The sequence below is a fragment of the Orbicella franksi genome, chromosome 9, assembly GCF_964199315.1.
Source record: "Orbicella franksi chromosome 9, jaOrbFran1.1, whole genome shotgun sequence".
Taxonomy (NCBI): domain Eukaryota; kingdom Metazoa; phylum Cnidaria; class Anthozoa; order Scleractinia; family Merulinidae; genus Orbicella; species Orbicella franksi.
The window spans coordinates 11,674,953-11,693,312 of NC_138153.1; the positions used below are offsets into that span (position 1 = coordinate 11,674,953).

The following is an 18,360-nucleotide window of genomic DNA, read 5'->3' on the forward strand; positions in this document are numbered from 1 at the left end:
TTCACACTAACAAGTGATTATAGCTAAAGCGGTTTTCATTGGTCAAGTGTACACCAGCACACGCGAACACTATGTTGAGTTCTAATGAGACGCTGATGACTTGTTAACTTTCCATGGGCTGGCAAGCTTTCTTCATCCGATGAAATAAAAAAGCACTCTCGAAACTTAATCATGAAATATCAATGATGCGGTTCAATGTTATTTCCCTTGGGACGATTTGGTAATCTCCGTTGTTCTGTTGTATGGTAATATATTATGATGTAAAGGAAACAATAGGATAATATTATATTGAACCACCACAGCACGTTACCTGCCATTTTCATTAAAACATCTGTGATCGCATCCGCCATTGTTGTCCAAACACTCGTCAATGTCTAATAACATAAGGAAAAATATAGAGGCTAACGAAACCATTTTCAAACTGGTGGATTTTTGACGACAGGGAAAGCGGACCTCTAAAGTAAAGCGCAAACTTGCTATTCTTCCAAGTCACAGTTTCTGCAACACTTCTTTCCAACACCACACACTATTTTAATGTATATTATATGGTTCTCATCTATGTTATCTAATTTATTTCAATTTGAACTTTAACTACACCAACAAGTTTATAACTCCACGTATTTTACCTTCGCAGTGGTGGCCATCCGATGCCAGTTGATAACCAGCAGGACATGAGCACTGATAACTTCCGACCGAGTTGGCGCAACCTCTTTCGCATTTGCTCAGTTTACATTCGTCGATATCTGAAGATAAGCAGGAATAAATATTTTATTATATCTCTCAGTTAGTACGCGCGCTGTGATTGGTTAATTTAGCGGACCGTATTCTACTGTACGGCCTGCTAAAATTTGAAGCTGTTTTTGTTGCCAAATTGTTTCGTGAAAATCGATGGGGAAAAATTCGGTCCGTAACTTACAGTACGGCCCTTGAACTCGGTTAGTAAGAGGTATTTTTTTCTTTAATCTGTATTGAGCAAATAAACAGAGCAAATTACACGTACAATATAACCACTAGAGTGCATTACAGAGAAACAAAAAAGTACAACTGACGAAAATCAAAGCAGAAAGATGAAGAAAGGTTGGGGCGAAACAAGATACTTAAATTATGATAGTTTATTAATTTGAAGAGGAAAGACATCAAGTTAATTAATTACAATATTTCGTATAGAGTGATCGTCCGGGTGAGTGTAGTTCTGAAAAGAACTGTTGTTGGTGACTGACGTTTCGACAACCTGAGCGGAAGTCATCTTCAGAGTCAAGTGAATAGTGTTTGTCAGTCGATGATGTTATAAGTCTGGTCCGTTGAACGTAATTGGTCAGTATAGCCATGATGGTATTAGCTGAAAGACTCGTGTTAAGTTTGTCATCAGTCATTGGTGGGTTTCGATCCGTCTATTGTTAGTCAAATAGGTCGGGTTTTGGTCCGTGTATTTTTAAGTCGGTCTGTTAGAAGTCCGTTTGTCGGTTTCGTTTCCGTCATGGATAAGTCGTTTGTAAGGCGCCGGTAGTTGTTGACATCTGTTAAGAGGCGTTTGTTCTAGGTTAGCCATCATGGCTATACTGACCAATTACGTTCAACGGACCAGACTTATAACATCATCGACTGACAAACACTATTCACTTGACTCTGAAGATGACTTCCGCTCAGGTTGTCGAAACGTCAGTCACCAACAACAGTTCTTTTCAGAACTACACTCACCCGAACGATCACTCTATACGAACTACTGATACTCCTGGGTTCAAACCATTTACTATGTTAATTACAATATTTTAGGGAATTACATCATATCTTCACATAAATTATTGGCGATTATTCTGGTGGTCAAGTGGACTGGAAATAGCAACTTGTACACCATCTGCAAAAGGAATCCATTTTTTGGTGTCGCCCGCTTTTGCTTCTAGTTTAAGTCTTGATTTTACAAGACGTAAGAATAATCCAAATGACTCAAAGTCGTCTAAAATGCAGTGCCACAGATCTTTCAGGGGATAAATCCACCATTTTGAAGCCGTAAGCTAATATTACTCGAGACAGCGTTTGATTTAGAGATCTCCAGTCAAGTGAATGATCTGATTTTTCAAATATTATATTCAAATTCAGTTCGGGGGGACAAAGGAACATACGCAAGCAAATAGTGGATTGTTTGAAACTATTTATTAAAAATAATATTAGGATTATTATTAAAAATTGTAAAATCATAAAAAAACCTTGCTATAGATTCGTCAAATTCCGTTGTCAATTGTCATAGCTTTGATGCACTACGATTTACAAGATCATGACCTAAAATCCCCTCTTTTCCCGAAGACCGCAAAAGCCCGGATAATTTCAACAATTTGATCAATGGCCTATTATAGATGGACAAATTATTATATGACAGGTTGCCATTAGAAGTGAATAGAATGACGACTTGGTCAACAAAAAAATCAGTCCAGACAAAGGCCTCTTGGTAACTGATTAGTAATGATATCAACCTGGGCTTGGCTAATAGAGCACAGCGAAAAATAGTGGGCCAGAAAAGCTGTCCTGAACTTCTGTGTGAATCAGTTTATTCTACGCAGTAACACAAAATCATATTCTATTTAGTAATTTCAGCTTGCTCATGTATGTTTTCGTGTGTGTTCAGCTGCCATGATAGAACTCTTAAAGTACTAGGTATTAGCCAAACCAGTTTTCACAACAACAACAACAACAACAGTAACAACAACAGTAACGACAACATTTATCTATACAAAAAACAAGAAAAGAGATAATTGTAAGCCTATGAATAAGGTATTAGCTGACTAAAACCTTCGGCAGCTGTTTTTCATTGATGTAACTCTTAACTTTATTTGCTGATGTTTAGTTGTGTTGCGTCGCGTTGAATGCTTTCCAATTCCCTCATAACACCATAAACATACTTAACAATACTAAACTTTTAACAAGTTCTCTACTTCGGTCCCTAAGTGTTATTCATTTTCTTTCATTTAAACGAAATGTTTGTCCAACAAAATGCCTGTCTGTTCTGATAACAGATGGCGCATGTTTCAGTTTGCCGGCCTAAGCATCACTAACAACGTTTCTCGACCGGCAAACACATCTGCCAAAAACTGCCAAGAATGCTCGTTTGTATTTTGGAATTCTCCATGCATAGATGAAAGGATTCAACGTACAATTCAGAAAGACGAATTTGTTAGATGCATAAAGAAAAAACCTGAAACTGGATGTCTCTGCCAAAGACGGAGACAGAAGATAAATGTTTTGTGCAATGTACTGAGGCACAAAAGTTAGGTAAAACGAGATAAGAACCAAAAGAAAAGCGGACACCATTTTGCGTTCTCTTCTCCGGTGAACCAAGTCGATTTGCTCTCTCCCATCAGCCAAATTTCGTACTTGATTGTTGTGCAAGCGAAGAGCGCGGTATGTTTTCCAGTATACCACAGGCAGAATGACAAGGGGAACCGACACGTGAATATGGCAATACAGAATAACAACAACAGTTACTGATACTCCCATCCGCCCAAGACTTGAGAAAAGAAGAGAATAAGTCCAAACAACGGCGATGAAAACTTTAACTTTGGCTTTGGTCACACGTGCGGTGTACTGATGCGGAGAAGACACTGCAAACAAACGGTCCAAAGACATCGCCGCGATTGTGCAAGATGACACGATGTTTGTCACAACGGCAGCAACAATCATTACCGTCTGTAGGCCAAACAGTTCTTGTTCTGGTTGACCTGTTATTATGGCAATATCGTAGTAAAGACTGAAATATCCAGGAATAGCGCCTGTGAGCAAGTCGCACATGGCCAGGTTTACAACCAAGAGTGTTACGGGCAACCCCCATAATGGCTGATTTCGGCTCGGATCTCGAAAGACAGTGACCAGTAAAAGGACGTTTGTAACGACGGCCGGTGTGGACACCAAGATAGCCAGAATGGCGTGGGACAAAAGGAAGAAATCGCTGTTCTCCAATTCTGAATCAGAAGTCGACATTGTGAGGACCTCGCGAGTCGTTTGAGCCTTTCCTATGCTGAGCGAAAAGTAACTGAATAGTTTTGACGAGGCTCTCTTAAAAACAATTGTATTGGTTCGGTGATTGATACTTCTTTAATGAAAAAAAAAAAAAAAAGAAGGCACTTGCACAAAAGAAATTTAAGTACTCATTTGTTTCTCTTGACATGATGTGAAAACCACAGCTGCATGGTCTTGAGCCTATAACACTATAGCGATATATGAAAACGACAGGAAATGACAAGAAATCAGCTTGTTCAAAAGTTGACTTGAAGGTAATCACCACAAAACAATAGCAAGAGCTCATTACAAAAGGGACAGTTAAGGTGGCTTACTACAGTTTATCCGAGACTCAGTAACGCGCGTCACAATTGCATGGCAGAGGTCAGTATTACTCGCGCGTGCAGAAATGACGCAAGTAACCCTAAGAAGAAACGAAAACAAATTTAGCATTTGAAACGCGTTAAACCACTTTGGTATTCATAGCGATAACTTCAAACTGCTTTCATACACGTGTTTAAGCCCAGGACCGATAAACCACGGCAAAAAAGAAAGATAAATACCGGTAAAAGAGTTCTAATTCACCTTGCTTTTTCGCGCGCGATACGTGGCGTCACATGAGCGCACGCTTAAATAAAAGGCATACGCGGCAGAATTTTCATACAAGATCGTAAAACCAGTCTTTTATCCAAGATTACTCGAGAACCTATCATATGACCTATAATGAAATTTTCACAGTTGATTTGTAGAGGTGAGTCGCATTAAAAGGCAAAATGTTAAAAAAAAATCTGTGAGACATTTTAGAAATAGGCAAAAGATCACATTTTCTTAGTTTGCGAAAAATCTGTCTCACAGATTTTTATTATACTTCTCATCAATGTTTAATTACAACGAATCTCTAATTCCTGAAATTTTGAGGTGGCGTCAAACAAGTAGATTTTGAGAAAAACGTTATTAAACCTACTAGTGCCCAGTCTCTCCTTAGGTACTCGGTCGTTCATTGTGGCCTTTTTATTTAGGTTTAAATTGTTCAAATGTCACATATAATGGTAAATAACTTAAGCAAACAGTAAAAAGAGAAAAGAAAAACAACTTGGAACATGTTTTAAAATAGTTAAAAGTTGTGCCCTTAAACTCCATCAAGACTGTAGTAAGCCACCTCAAAGACTTGAGAGGTCATCGCAGTTATAGGAAAATACGTTTCATGAGAAGGAAAAAACCTTCGTTCAATTCAATATTTTATTTGCAATCATTTAAAACTGACTTAAGTTAAAGTTTGAGAACGGAGACTTTTTTAACTGAAAAATAATTTAGAACTGCTTATGATATCAACCTACTCCTGGCTAACAGACCACAGCAAAATTGAGGGGAAAATAGTGGTTTAAGAAAGACTGTCTTCAACTTCTGTGCATGATATTTCTATTTCATGCGGTAAAACAAATTCTATTTCTAATGTTCTCCGATGTGTTCAGCTGCCATGTTAGGAAGTAATCATAGTTTTTTCACCGACCTTTCATCGAAGTAACTTTTTACATTTTTTTGTCAACGTGGAGGAGCAATAGGGGCATTTTTTAGTACCCAAGCGATTACCAAATATATTTCTTTCCTTTATTTGCTGATGCTGAATTGTGTTGTGTCGTCTTGCTCTTCCATCCCTCATAAAACTAAAGTAGCATAGCTTTTTTAACGACGATCGTAACACAAGGTTATAAAGCCAAGAAGATAAACATACTTCACGATGCTAATATTTGAACAAATTCTTTGCTTCGGTCGCTAAGTCTGTTATTTATTGTCTTTCATTACATGACATTTTTCTACCATAAATCAAACTTTTTGAATGCCCGTCTATTCTGAGAACAGATGGCACGTGTTTGCCGGCCTATGCATCACCAACAACGTTTCTCGACCGGCAAACACGCCTGCCAAAGACCGCCAAGAATGCTCGTTTGTACTTGGGAACTCTCCAAAAAAGGATTCAACGTACCATTAAAAACAACGAATTTGTTAGATGCATAAAGAAAAAACCTAAAACTGGATCTCTCTACCAAAGACGGAGACAGTAGGTGAATATTCTGTGCGATGTACAGAGGCAAAAAAGTTACGTAAAACGAGATAAGAACCAAAAGAAAAGCGGACATCATTTTGCGTTCTCTTCTCCTGTGAACAAGCTCGATTTGCTCTCTCCCATCAGCCAAATTTCGTACTTGTTGGTTGTGCAAGCGAAGAGCGCGGTATGTTTTCCAGTATACCACAGGCAGAATGACAAGGGGAACCGACACGTGAATATGGCAATACAGAACAACAACCACAGCTACTGATACTCCTATCCGACCAAGACTTGAGAAAAGAAGAGAATAAATCCAAGCAGCGGCGATGAAAACTCTAATCTTGGCTTTGGTCACACGTGCGGCGTACTGATGCGAAGAAGACACTGCAAACAAAAGGTCCAAAGACATCGCCGCGATCGTACAAGATGACACGATGTTTGTTACAACGGCTGCAACAGTCCATCCCGTCCTTAGGCCAGAGAGTTCTTGTTTTGGTTGACCTGTTAATAAGGCGATGTTGTAGTAAAAACTGCAGTAACCAGGAATAGCGCCTGTGAGCAAGTCGCACATGGCCAGGGTTACAACCAAGAGAGTGACAGGCGACCCCCATAATGGCTGATTTCGGCTCGGATCCCGAAAGACAGTGGCAAGTAAAATAACATTTGTAACGACTGCTGGTGTGGACACCAAGAAACTTAGAATGGCTTGGGAAAGCAAGAAGGAATCGCTGTTCTCCAATTCTAAATCTAAAAGAGAAAAGCAACTGACGAGGCTCTCTTAAAAACAATTGTATTGGTTCGACGATTGATGCTTCTTTAAAGAAAAAAAAAAAAAGACAACATAAACAAAAAAGAAATTTAAGTGCTCATTTGTTTCTCTTGACATGATGTGAAAACCACAGCTGCATAGTCTTGAGCCTATAACACTGAGAGGATATATAAAAACGACAGGAAATGGCAAGAAATCAGCTTGCTCAAAGTTGACTTGAAGATAATCAACACAAGACAATAGCAAAAGTTCATTACAAAAGGGACAGTTAAAGAATTAAGAGATCATCGCGGTTATAGGAAAATATGTTTCATTAAACGAAAAAAACAACTCCTTTGTTCAATTCCTTATTTTCTTTGCAAACATTAAAAATGGCCTTTATTCAAATTTCCAAACGGGAGGTTTTTTAACCGAAAAAGAACTTAAAACTGCTTATGATATCAACCTACTCCTGGCTAACAGACCACAGCGGAAGTGAAAAATAGTGAGTAACAAACGCTGTCTTCAACCTCTGTGCATGTCAATTCTATTCCGTGCAGTAAAACAAATTCTAATTCTCATGTTCTCGAATGCGTTCAGCTGCAATGAAAGGAAGTAATCTTAGCCAAAGTTTTTCCACCGACCTCCTCATCGAAGTAACTTTTTACATTTTATGGTCAACGTGGAGGAACAATAGGAGCAGTTTTTATTACCAAAGCGAATATATTTCTTTCCTTTATTTGCTGATGTTTAATTGCGCTATGTCGTCTTGTTTTTCAATTCCCTCATAAAACTAAAGTAGTATAGCTTTTTTAAAAGACGATCATGACACAAGGTTATAAAGCCAAAAAGATAAACATGCTTCACAATACTAAAATTTTAACAAATTATTTTCTTCGGTCGCTAAGTGCGTCATTTATTGCCTTTTATTACACGACGTTTTGCTACCATACATCAAACTTTTTGAATGCCCGTCGGCACTGAGAACAGATGGAACGTGTTTGCCGACCTATGCATCACCAACAACGTTTCTCGACCGGTAAACACGCCTGCCAAAAACCGCCATGAATGCCCGTTTGTACTTGGGAACTCTCCAAGCATAGATAAAAGGATTCAACGTACAATTCAAAAAGACGAATTTGTTAGATGCATAAAGAAAAACCTTAAAATTAGATCTCTCTGCCAAAGATGGAGAAAGAATGTAAATATTCTGTGCAATGTACTGAGGCACAAAAGTTAGGTAAAACGAGATAAGAACCAAAAGAAAAGCGGACACCATTTTGCGTTCTCTTCTCCTGTGAACCAAGTCGATTTGCTCTCTCCCATTAGCCAAATTTCGTACTTGATTGTTGTGCAAGCGAAGAGCGCGGTATGTTTTCCAGTATACCACAGGCAGAATGACAAGGGGAACCGACACGTGAATATGGCAATACAGAACCACAAACACAGCTACTGATACTCCCATCCGACCAAGACTTGAGAAAAGAAGAGAATAAGTCCAAACAACGGCGATGAAAACTTTAATTTTGGCTTTGGTCACACGTGCCGTGTACTGATGCGGAGAAGACACTGCAAACAAACGGTCCAAAGACATCGCTGCGATCGTGCAAGATGATACGATGTTTGTTACAACGGCAGCAGCGGTCATTCCCGTCCCTAGGTCGACAAGTTCTTGTTTTGGTTGACCTGTAAATATTGCGATGTTGTAGTAAAGACTGCAGTAACCAGGAATAGCGCCTGTGAGCAAGTCGCACATGGCCAGATTTACTACCAAGAGAGTAACAGGCGACCCCCATAATGGCTGATTTCGGCTCGGATCTCGAAAGACAGTGACCAGTAAAAGAAAATTTGTGACGACTGCTGGTGTGGAAAGCAAGATGCTTACAATGGCTTGGGAAAGCAAGAAGGGATCGCTGTTCTCCAATTCTGAATCAGAGGTCGACATTGTGAGGATCTTTCGTGTTGTTTGAGCTTTTCCTATGCTGAGCGAAATGCAAAGGAATAGTTTTGACGAGGCTCTCTTAAAAAAAATTCTATTGGTTCGGCGGTCGATGCCTCTTTAAAGAAAAAAAAGAAGACATTTACTGACAAAAAAGAAATTTAAGAACTAATTTTTTTCTCTTGACATGATGAGAAAATCACAGCTGCATATTCTTAATGAAACCTGGTTCCTGTACAATAAGCTTTGTGTCTTTTGTTATATAATGACTGTTTGTGGAGGAAAAATAAATTTGCACTTTGGTTAATTTGGCAAACCACTCAACTGCTAACAATTGTAGGTCTCACTTTAAGCTCGAAGAAATAATTTACCGCACTTCAATCGTAGTTACGGGCAGAAGGCAGTTCATGAAAGCGTTCTGAGAACAAAACTTGCATTCTGACTTGCACGATCAAACAATGTTTAGTGACCAAACATGCTGTTGTTAAATTGAGTGGCCAAACGGTATCAAACATGTTTGAACGAACAAAATGTTTTAAGCCCTGTCTAAACCGGAAATGTTTGGCGACTAAACACGATGAGCATTGTTTGGTGAGCAAACATGCTGATCAAATGTTTATCGAACACGATCCAACACAATCAAACAAGGTGTCTAAAAGAGAAAATGTTTGATCGTGTTTGATCGCCAAACATTTCCCGTTTGGACAGAACTTAACAATGTTTGATCAAATGTCTGACGTGGCTCAAATTTTATTAATCGCGATCAAACACCATCCAGCACGATCAAACAAGGTGTCAAAACGGGAAAATGTTTGGTCACTAAACAATGTTTGATCGCCGGTTGTTGTCGAACAAGGAGCGCGGGCTCGCAACACGGCCGGAAATTGATTTCGACTAGCACGCGACAGCATAGGGGTGCTTCCATTATGCCAAACCGACCGGTCAGAGATCCGTGTGAATACCCGAGGAAAATGGAACGACTTTTTTCGGTTAAACCGTGCCAACCGATAGGAATGGCTCTTCCCATTTCCGTAATTAGGGCAAAGAGCCAGTTTGTCAAAAATTGAACCTGACGGCGAATTTCGGTAGGAATATTCCGACCGAAATAATGGACCACCTCCGGAGATGATCCCGAATATTCCGGGCGGAAGAATCTGAAACGGACCTTTCCATTTGAATCCCGACCGAAATTTCTGGAATCTTTGGCATAATGGAAAGCACCCTTGGAGTACTGAGAAAAGCGAGCAATGGCGAATAAAATGTGAGGAACTTTTCGAGCAAAGTTCAAATCGCTTTTTTTTTCGCTGATCACTGAAAAAAAATATATATATATAAACCTTACTTCTTATACAATTCTAATTTATGCTTTTTGTCAAGCTCTCAAGTTATGTTTACAGAATTCTCCCAAGCCCCCGAATGCTTAGATGAGGCTAGGTAAACATGGACAAAATGCTCTATTGCTTTTCTAAAATAATTCTCAAAAATACGCTTGAATCTTAAACGTCACACTCTCATCTAAACACACCTATCGACCAATGAGAGCGCGCGTAGTAGCTCAGTTATTTTATTTATATATATATATATATATATATATATATATATATATATATATATATATAAATCTTCACAAACACCAGCCACACATAAACGATCTTCATGAACTCATATATACTGAGGAAGACTGTTGTAGGCAGTCGAAATATAGGTGTGCAACTAAATTGTGCAGTTTGTCTTCATTTGTGATAGTATGTATGTATGTAGGTATGTAGGTATGTAGGTATGTAGGTATGTAGGTATGTAGGTATGTAGGTATGTAGGTATGTAGGTATGTAGGTATGTAGGTATGTAGGTATGTAGGTATGTAGGTATGTAGGTATGTAGGTATGTAGGTATGTAGGTATGTAGGTATGTAGGTATGTAGGTATGTAGGTATGTAGGTATGTAGGTATGTAGGTATGTAGGTATGTAGGTATGTAGGTATGTAGGTATGTAGGTATGTAGGTATGTAGGTATGTAGGTATGTAGGTATGTAGGTATGTAGGTATGTAGGTATGTAGGTATGTAGGTATGTAGGTATGTAGGTATGTAGGTATGTAGGTATGTAGGTATGTAGGTATGTAGGTATGTAGGTATGTAGGTATGTAGGTAGTAGGTATGTAGGTATGTAGATATGTAGGTATGTAGGTATGTAGGTAGGTAGGTAGGTAGGTAGGTAGGTAGGTATGTAGGTATGTAGGTATGTAGGTATGTAGGTATGTAGGTATGTAGGTATGTAGGTATGTAGGTATGTAGGTATGTAGATATGTAGGTATGTAGGTATGTAGGTAGGTAGGTAGGTAGGTAGCTAGGTAGGTATGTATGTATTTATGAAAACGGTGTTAAAGACTGAATCAGGTGTTTTTTGATTTTTTTTTTTTTTCATTTCTCTGTTTTTTTTTTTCTGCTTTCGCTATGACAGCAGCTTGTAAATCTTACCTAGCATGAAATGTAGAAACTCCTTGCCGCATGTTTCATTTATTTAGGTATTTTTTTCATTATTTATCGACCCCCCCCCCCCCCCCTTTTTTTAATTTGCGTTAAGTTTAGCCCAGGCTACACTCGTCTGAATTCAGTTCGCGCGGTGACTCTGACAAGGAGCGACCGATTAGCGTTCTGTATTTGCTGTCTAAAGGAAGTTTGCCCGAGGACATCATTAAGTCCAATGAAGGCCCAAGTCTAACGATTTGCTAGCAAGCGTCGTCCATTATCGTACCTGAGGCGGACCTGAGGACATGTGTAAACTGTACGGGTCACATTTAGTCCTGTAACAGAAGGCCGTTTGCCCTGTGGCGATAATGTTGTGCTTGCTTTAGACAGCAAAAATCTTTCGCCACATCAATTTAGGGCTTAGACGTGCAATGGACTAGACATTTCTAGCTGCGGTTGGCGTCATTTGCTTTGAACTTTGATGTAGCTAAAGACTTAGAAAAAAAGTCTGTTGGATGTGCCATCCCGCGCTCGACAAAATTGAAGTACATCCGGGACATTGCTATTTGCCAACAAAACATGGCCACGAGGAGAGAGAAGAACATGAGTTTAAGCGCTGATCGTGAGTAGAATTTCCTTGTTTTATCAATTTTAGGCGTTCTCGGCTTAGCTAAGTATCAGAACTGTCTGTGATTCGCTAGCGCGGAAGAAATTTATTTGCGTGGCTTCCGGGCGATAATTGACGTAACGACAACATGTTGAGTGTTCGCTTACTGCTAACTATGGCCTAGTTTGTCTGAAGTTCAATCGATTCTCGATGTAGGAAGCTCTTGTTCAGTCCATTTAGGACGATGCAGGCCTTTAGAAAGCGATAGATTAGCTCTCCGCCGCGGTTTTGATATCTGTACGTTCGTGTTGATTTAGACTCCAATTTCATGTTAAAAGCACTCTTAATTAAATTGTACAATTCGTGATTCAACGAAAAGACGGTGAATTTAGTCTTCCTGGCCTCAAAAGGCATACAGGAGAGTTATTTGCTGCTATTTGAGCTACGATAAGCCTCGTGGAAAGCTAGCTCTAGGACAGAATTGTAGCAAGTTAGATTATCAGTGACAAGTCAAATTCTATGGCTATGTTTTTGCGAATCCGGTCAGATATTGAAATGAAATGTCACGTAACGGCTACTTTTTGGCTGAAATATAGAGGTAAATAACCGATTCCACTGCTTACCATGCTCTTGTTAGCGTGACTGGCTAATTTAACCCACAGTAAAGACATAGTGAGGTCATTTAGGTGAAATCGCAGAGGTTAAGCATGTCTAAATTAGTGCCGCGGCGAACCAAATGATCAATTTAAGCTCTAATTTAGTTTTGTTTGGCTCGTTCGACTCATTTGCAGCGACTTTAAAGGCTTGTATTGGCATGGTATGGACTCTATTAAGAGTACACGAGGTAGATAGCACTCTCGGTGCGACATGGCCATATTTATGTACATTTTCTAACCGTTTTTTCAAAAACATGCCCGCTATTTTGGTGCAAAGTCTTTAACACGGTTTTCATAAATTCAGACATATATATATATATATATATATATATATATATATATATATATATATATATATATATCATATCATATATTAATAATCAATAATTATAAGTTATTATAGATACAATAAACTCAGAAAGCAAATCACAGTCAAACGTCTACTTACAGACATCTCCGTAACATGGACACACTATATTATCGACAGTTAACTTAGTCCCAGCGAAACCAGAATTCATATAATCTCTTCCTCTATGCTAAATACGAACACCTCTATAATAAAGACACTCAGATCTGCTCCTTTGGTGACCGTACTAGAGAGGTTAGGCCGTAAACAATTCAGTTAGTGACTATACATACCACCGCAGGTTTTGTTGTCGTCTTTCAGGAAAAAGCCCTCTCTACATTCACAATGGAAGCTAAAAGATAAGATGAAATATGGCCAATTATGGAGATGTGCATTCATCGCTATCTTTTCTCACAGTCCTTAATAGACCAACAACAAAACAAACAATCAAACAAACAAACAACAAACAATCAAGCCAGCAAAAAAATCAGTTACCTTCCAGCGGTGTTGTTACAAACTTGCTGGCATTGATGTACTTCGGGTTTGGTGCATTCGTCAACATCTAAAAAGAAAGCAGACAAATGTTAAAAAACAAAAATCACGTAACGATACCATTTGTGTCGTTAAATAGCTGCGAATTTAATTGACTTGCCTAAAATCTTAGTTAGTAACTAAATTATAAACTGTTCCTTCAATGTCGCGCGTTTGATCTGTTAGAATGCCACTCGCCCTCTTACAACTAAATATATTATAATGGTACAGGAGAGTACAGATTGAGAAACGTTCATTTAACACGCGTACTCCACCCATAGCGTAATTACATCTTAACTAGCAAATCTTGAGGGTATCAGTTTCCATGGTGATGAAAGATAGTATCAGTTTCACATTGATCTGTTTGGTGAATCCTGAGTTCAAGATCTAAGAGACGATAAATTTCAACACCTTGAAGTTAGACGTAAATGAAGCTTTGAGCACACAAAATCTTTGGCATCGCACTAACCTAAATTTGCATCTTAGCGAATGAGAAACTCGACTCTTACAGAGTAAGGATATCCTACGGAAATTTAAACTTTTCTTTATGTAATTGCTTTCAAACAATTTCCACTTAGGTAACATGATTTATAGCCCTGTTCCATTACCCCTTACCGATACAATCCTTCCACTGCGAAGTGTAACCGTCAGGGCACTGGCACGAGTAGTTACCAGGTGTGTTATGGCATTCGGCGCGCGAGTCACACTTGTGTATGTCGTCAAAGCATTCATCTATCGTGAGAAAATACAGAAAGAAGATTGAGTATCGCCTTCATTAATGTATTCCTCCGTAATGTATATTTGTTCTCCGCATTTCGCTTAACATGGCGGTAACCAGGTCGAAAGCCAATGGCTATTCTGGTTACCACGCACTTATATATATTTTTTATTCTTTTCATAGCCATATGCAACATTTATTTCTCTTCTCGCTTTTTATTTTATATTACTGATGTAAATTAACTCTTTAAAAGGTGAGCAATAAAAAGTTGAAGTTGAAGTCGAAGTTGCGCACCTCAGAAACCAGAGAGGAAAAGGTTACTGACAACTGTGAAGACAAACCGTTGACTGGCCGAACAGTTAAAATCGGATGCCTCATGCTTTGTTTTTGTTTGCTGGTTCTCATTGTTTCTTAGTGTTCGCTTGATTTCTTTAACTTAACAGTCTTTTGCGGACCAGGATTTTGTTTTGTTGAATGTGGGCCTTTCTCCAGTAGAAATTGTACCCTAAAATGATTTGAAATTAGCTTGATTTAATTTCTTAATTCAAGATGGGTCTTAAGACAAAAACTTTTAAAATTCTGCTGTGACTCTTGAATTATAGACGGATCGATGGCAGAATCATCTGACAATGATCCTGATAGGACAAATACAATAAAACTGAACGAACAAACAAAATAAAAAAGAACCAAACAAATAGCCAAAAAGGACACACACCCAAAAAGGAAAGGATAGGAAAACACAAGTGACATCCTCTGCGTGAAGGTCTTACCAATGTCAATGCAAATAACGTCTGTTCCATTTGGCCCAGAGTTGACGTAACCATCAAAACATGAACACGAATGGTTCCCAGGCGTGTTCACGCACTTCTGAGAACAGTTTCCATTGTGTGTTTGACATTCATCTATATCATAGCATGTTAAACCGTCCGTGTCTAAGTAGAAGCCCGCGGCACATGAACAGCGGAATGATCCGGCAGAGTTTGCACACGCGTAGTCGCAGTCTCCTTTCCCATTGTTCTTAGCGCATTCGTCGATGTCTTCACAGTCTATTGACCTGCAGGAAAGAAGTTGCTCGCATGATTCGGAAATCGTTTTGATCGGTTACCATGTTTTAAACATAGGTCCGCAATGCGTACTTGTGGTCTTATGCTATGTTTTAAAAAGTAATTGGTAGTTTGAGACGTTTCACGAAGTCCTTATAATGCGTGAACAGAAATTAGCCGTTCGGGCAAATGGTTTCACTTTTACGAAGCTTGGATGACTACATAACATAGCAATTCCGTCTCCAGTAAATGAGAAAATTTGGGGAATGGCTGAAAACGGTAAAATGGCATTGTGTTTCCACTCTCGGTGAATCTTTTTGTATGACGACTCTCTCTTTCAGGAGCTAACCTGAGTTGGTCATTTGGTTTGCCAAAATTAAAGAATATAAATAGGGCTGTTGTACTCAAAAGTGCCCATACAATTGTGGTACCCTTTTCCTCGAACGCCATTGTATAAGTAAGTTTGTTGCGACGATCAATTTACTGGATCAAACGCTTATCAATCAACCAATCAACTAAACTTTATTTAACGAAGGTAGCACATAATAGTTTGTAGAGCTAATGAACCTGGGGCCCTCTGAAGGAAAATGCATAACCCGATATGAAATGAATTAATTGGCTGCTGAAAACTGACGAAATATTGGGTGCAAAGCAAGAAAACCAAACGTACACAGGAAGAAGCTAGGTATTTTCAGTTCAGTTCTATCAATATAGCGTGAGAAAACAACTTATGGACAAAGAATTCTGATACTCACTCAGAGTCAGTGGCATTGTATCCAGGGCTGCACTCACACATATAACCACCGTCGGTATTGACACAAATCTGAGAGCATCCGCCATTGTCAACAGCACATTCATCAATGTCTGCGCAGCGCGTCCCATTGTCGGCTGAAACATAACCCTCGTCGCACTCACAACGAAAACTGGTGAGGAAATAAGTAACAAAAGGATTAGTCAAGACAAGGAATATGAAATCTAAGCATACTTAATAGAGGGAAATGGTTAGGAAGGCTGTTAAACGTCAAAGAAGGAAACAAACAGATTAAGATTTATGTTGGAAGGCCCTTGACACTGCACTTCTTTTGTTTTATGCTCATTGACTATGCATGAATTACATGATCACAATGCTTCTATTGGTTGGTTGTATGAGCACACGTAACCACCTTTTGTATTTTGCCAGTTTTTGTGCAGGTTCAACCCCCCAAAAGGAAACAAAAACGCATAACAAACCATTTCCCTCAATTAACTATGATCTAAGAGACTAAAAATGCACATTTATTATACGTAGCTAGATAAACAGAGGTATTTCACAGTCCAACTCTAACACCAGTCCAGTCCACCTTAGTGCAATCTATAATTCATCTCTAACTCTGTTAACAGAATTCCTTAGCGTAGTTGTAATGTTGGCAGTCTGTCGTGAACACATGGTCTATGCTAAATTATTGTCGACAAAATGAATCAGAACATCTTTTGAGAAATCGTCAAATCGGAAAATATTCTTCTTAGCTTGGATAGTATTCAAATGGATTAGCCGTCCTTTTCTGTCAGTTCGCTCCCATTAACTGCCCATATCGGCTCATTTGTCGGTTTTCTTCACAACTCGAGACCTTGAAACAAGTTGCATGAAATGGAAAGACAGCGAGATAGTCAAGCGAGAAGAGAGGGGAAATGCTTGGTACTGTAAAACGGATACACAAAACTGAAGTCTTGTTACCTTCCTTCAGAATTAAAGCACGTATGGCAATCAGGTCTGCCTTCGAGACACTCGTCAGTATCCACACACTTGTGAGGCAGCTTGGCGTCAAGGTGGTAACCTTGGTAACAGTCACAGTAGAAGCTGCCAGGGATATTGACACATTGCTGCTCACATTTCGCTCCTCCCATCAAACATTCGTCTTCATCTGCAGATAAAGAATCGTCACCGCTATAAGCAATGGGGAATCTCCTGCGTTATCACATTACTATAGTGTGTTAGTACTTTTTGTTGGGGAAAACAAGTGCAACTCGAGGGTTAGTCAATTTTCTTGGAACTATATAGATTTTGTGCGAGAAAAAAAATAATGCGATGCATGCCATTCGGTCGTTTCTGCAGTACTTCTTTGATGATAACGCTCAACACGATGCATGAATCACATGTCTGGAGTGTTTCTATCTGTAAGTAGCTCAGACAGAATGAAACACCTTTATAATTATACCCCCTCGATAAAATATGTGAATATCAATTATTTATAATGAAAAGCGGATGATCCCAGATCGCAACTTAAGATGGACAGATAAATGCGTGTCCGTTATGTTCAATACATAAAAAGAAATGCACAAGAAGTTTGAAAGAGTTTTAATGTCAAAAGAATACTTCAGTCTATTATCTTAGATAATTAGAAACGGGATCATCATTGGATAACGCAATTCGAGAGTTTTCATTAGCTAAGCCATTATACTGTACCACGCTCTACAAATACGATGAGCATACGCTTAATTTTTTGGGGGCGTTCTTAGTTTTATTTTAATTGAATTTTCTATATTCTGTATTGTTCTGTATCCAACGTGCGCTCATGGAATAATTGTTAAATATGTTATTTTTCATGCAATTGAGGTTTTTGTTCGAATTTGCGATATTACTTAGTTATGTACGAAATTCTCTTTCCCCTTAGCCTCATTTGCAGCCGTTGCATTATCTAGAATGAAGACTAATGTAAATCTAGTACTACAACAAGCAGAAACTCTAACCTCTGCATATTTTCCCGTTAGCGCTGAGCCTGAATCCTTTCCTACACGTACAGTAATAACTGCCGGGTGTGTTAACACATGTATGCTGGCAATGATGAAAGTTCTTCGGCAGCTTGCACTCATCCACATCTGAAAACGATTACGAACACTTTGGTTACTCAGTCGCTTACGTACATTACAGTTTCCATACTCATTTTGCTACTATTAGTACCCACAGTCCAACGCTTGCTGTGTCCTGAAAAAAATTGAGCCAACTGCCACTAACAAATTATCAAAAAAGGACGGAGGTGTTATGGTTACACCCTGGTATCCTTCTAGTCTGCTCTCAGACCGTCTGTTTTGTCTAGTTCGTCGGCATCGCAAGCAAAAGTATTTTAAGCGCAGGGGACTTGAAAAAGCCTGAACGCAAGCGGTGGTCCTGAGGAAAGACAAATTCTTGAATCGCGAATTTTCGAACCTCCCGATAACTTGATCTACAATTCGTTTCCCTCTCCTCAGTCCAACACAGTAATTTTAACTCGTAGCAAAACCAATAAACGCGGCCT

General features: G+C 39.0%; 3 protein-coding genes and 1 pseudogene across 3 annotated transcripts in view; all 4 read right to left on the reverse strand.

Annotated features, from left to right (window-relative positions):
- The window catches only part of LOC145497133 (uncharacterized), a 36,707-nt gene that overhangs the window by 9,456 nt on the left and 8,891 nt on the right, over nucleotides 1-18,360 (reverse strand). The window contains exons 10-18 of the mRNA XM_081476932.1: nucleotides 17,816-17,944; nucleotides 16,803-16,989; nucleotides 15,844-16,011; nucleotides 14,816-15,099; nucleotides 13,943-14,059; nucleotides 13,292-13,358; nucleotides 13,090-13,148; nucleotides 627-743; nucleotides 311-374 (exon numbers count right to left, since the gene is read on the reverse strand). Of these exons, the coding sequence (XP_081333058.1) occupies nucleotides 311-374; nucleotides 627-743; nucleotides 13,090-13,148; nucleotides 13,292-13,358; nucleotides 13,943-14,059; nucleotides 14,816-15,099; nucleotides 15,844-16,011; nucleotides 16,803-16,989; nucleotides 17,816-17,944 (1,192 nt within the window). The remainder of the gene's footprint in view (nucleotides 1-310; nucleotides 375-626; nucleotides 744-13,089; nucleotides 13,149-13,291; nucleotides 13,359-13,942; nucleotides 14,060-14,815; nucleotides 15,100-15,843; nucleotides 16,012-16,802; nucleotides 16,990-17,815; nucleotides 17,945-18,360) is intronic.
- On the reverse strand, nucleotides 767-3,970 carry LOC145497137 (adenosine receptor A1-like). Its single transcript, XM_081476935.1, has one exon. The coding sequence runs from the start codon at nucleotides 3,967-3,969 to the stop codon at nucleotides 3,034-3,036; it is 936 nt and encodes a 311-aa protein (XP_081333061.1). The 5' UTR covers nucleotide 3,970; the 3' UTR covers nucleotides 767-3,033.
- Nucleotides 5,867-7,322, reverse strand: LOC145497340 (uncharacterized; annotated as a pseudogene).
- On the reverse strand, nucleotides 6,800-10,284 carry LOC145497138 (adenosine receptor A1-like). The gene has a single exon (XM_081476936.1). The coding sequence runs from the start codon at nucleotides 8,725-8,727 to the stop codon at nucleotides 7,792-7,794; it is 936 nt and encodes a 311-aa protein (XP_081333062.1). The 5' UTR covers nucleotides 8,728-10,284; the 3' UTR covers nucleotides 6,800-7,791.

Coding starts and splice junctions, on each gene's coding strand:
- LOC145497137 (XM_081476935.1), bottom strand. CDS start 3,969: ATGTCGACTTCTGATTCAGAATTGGAGAACAGCGATTTCTTCCTTTTG.
- LOC145497138 (XM_081476936.1), bottom strand. CDS start 8,727: ATGTCGACCTCTGATTCAGAATTGGAGAACAGCGATCCCTTCTTGCTT.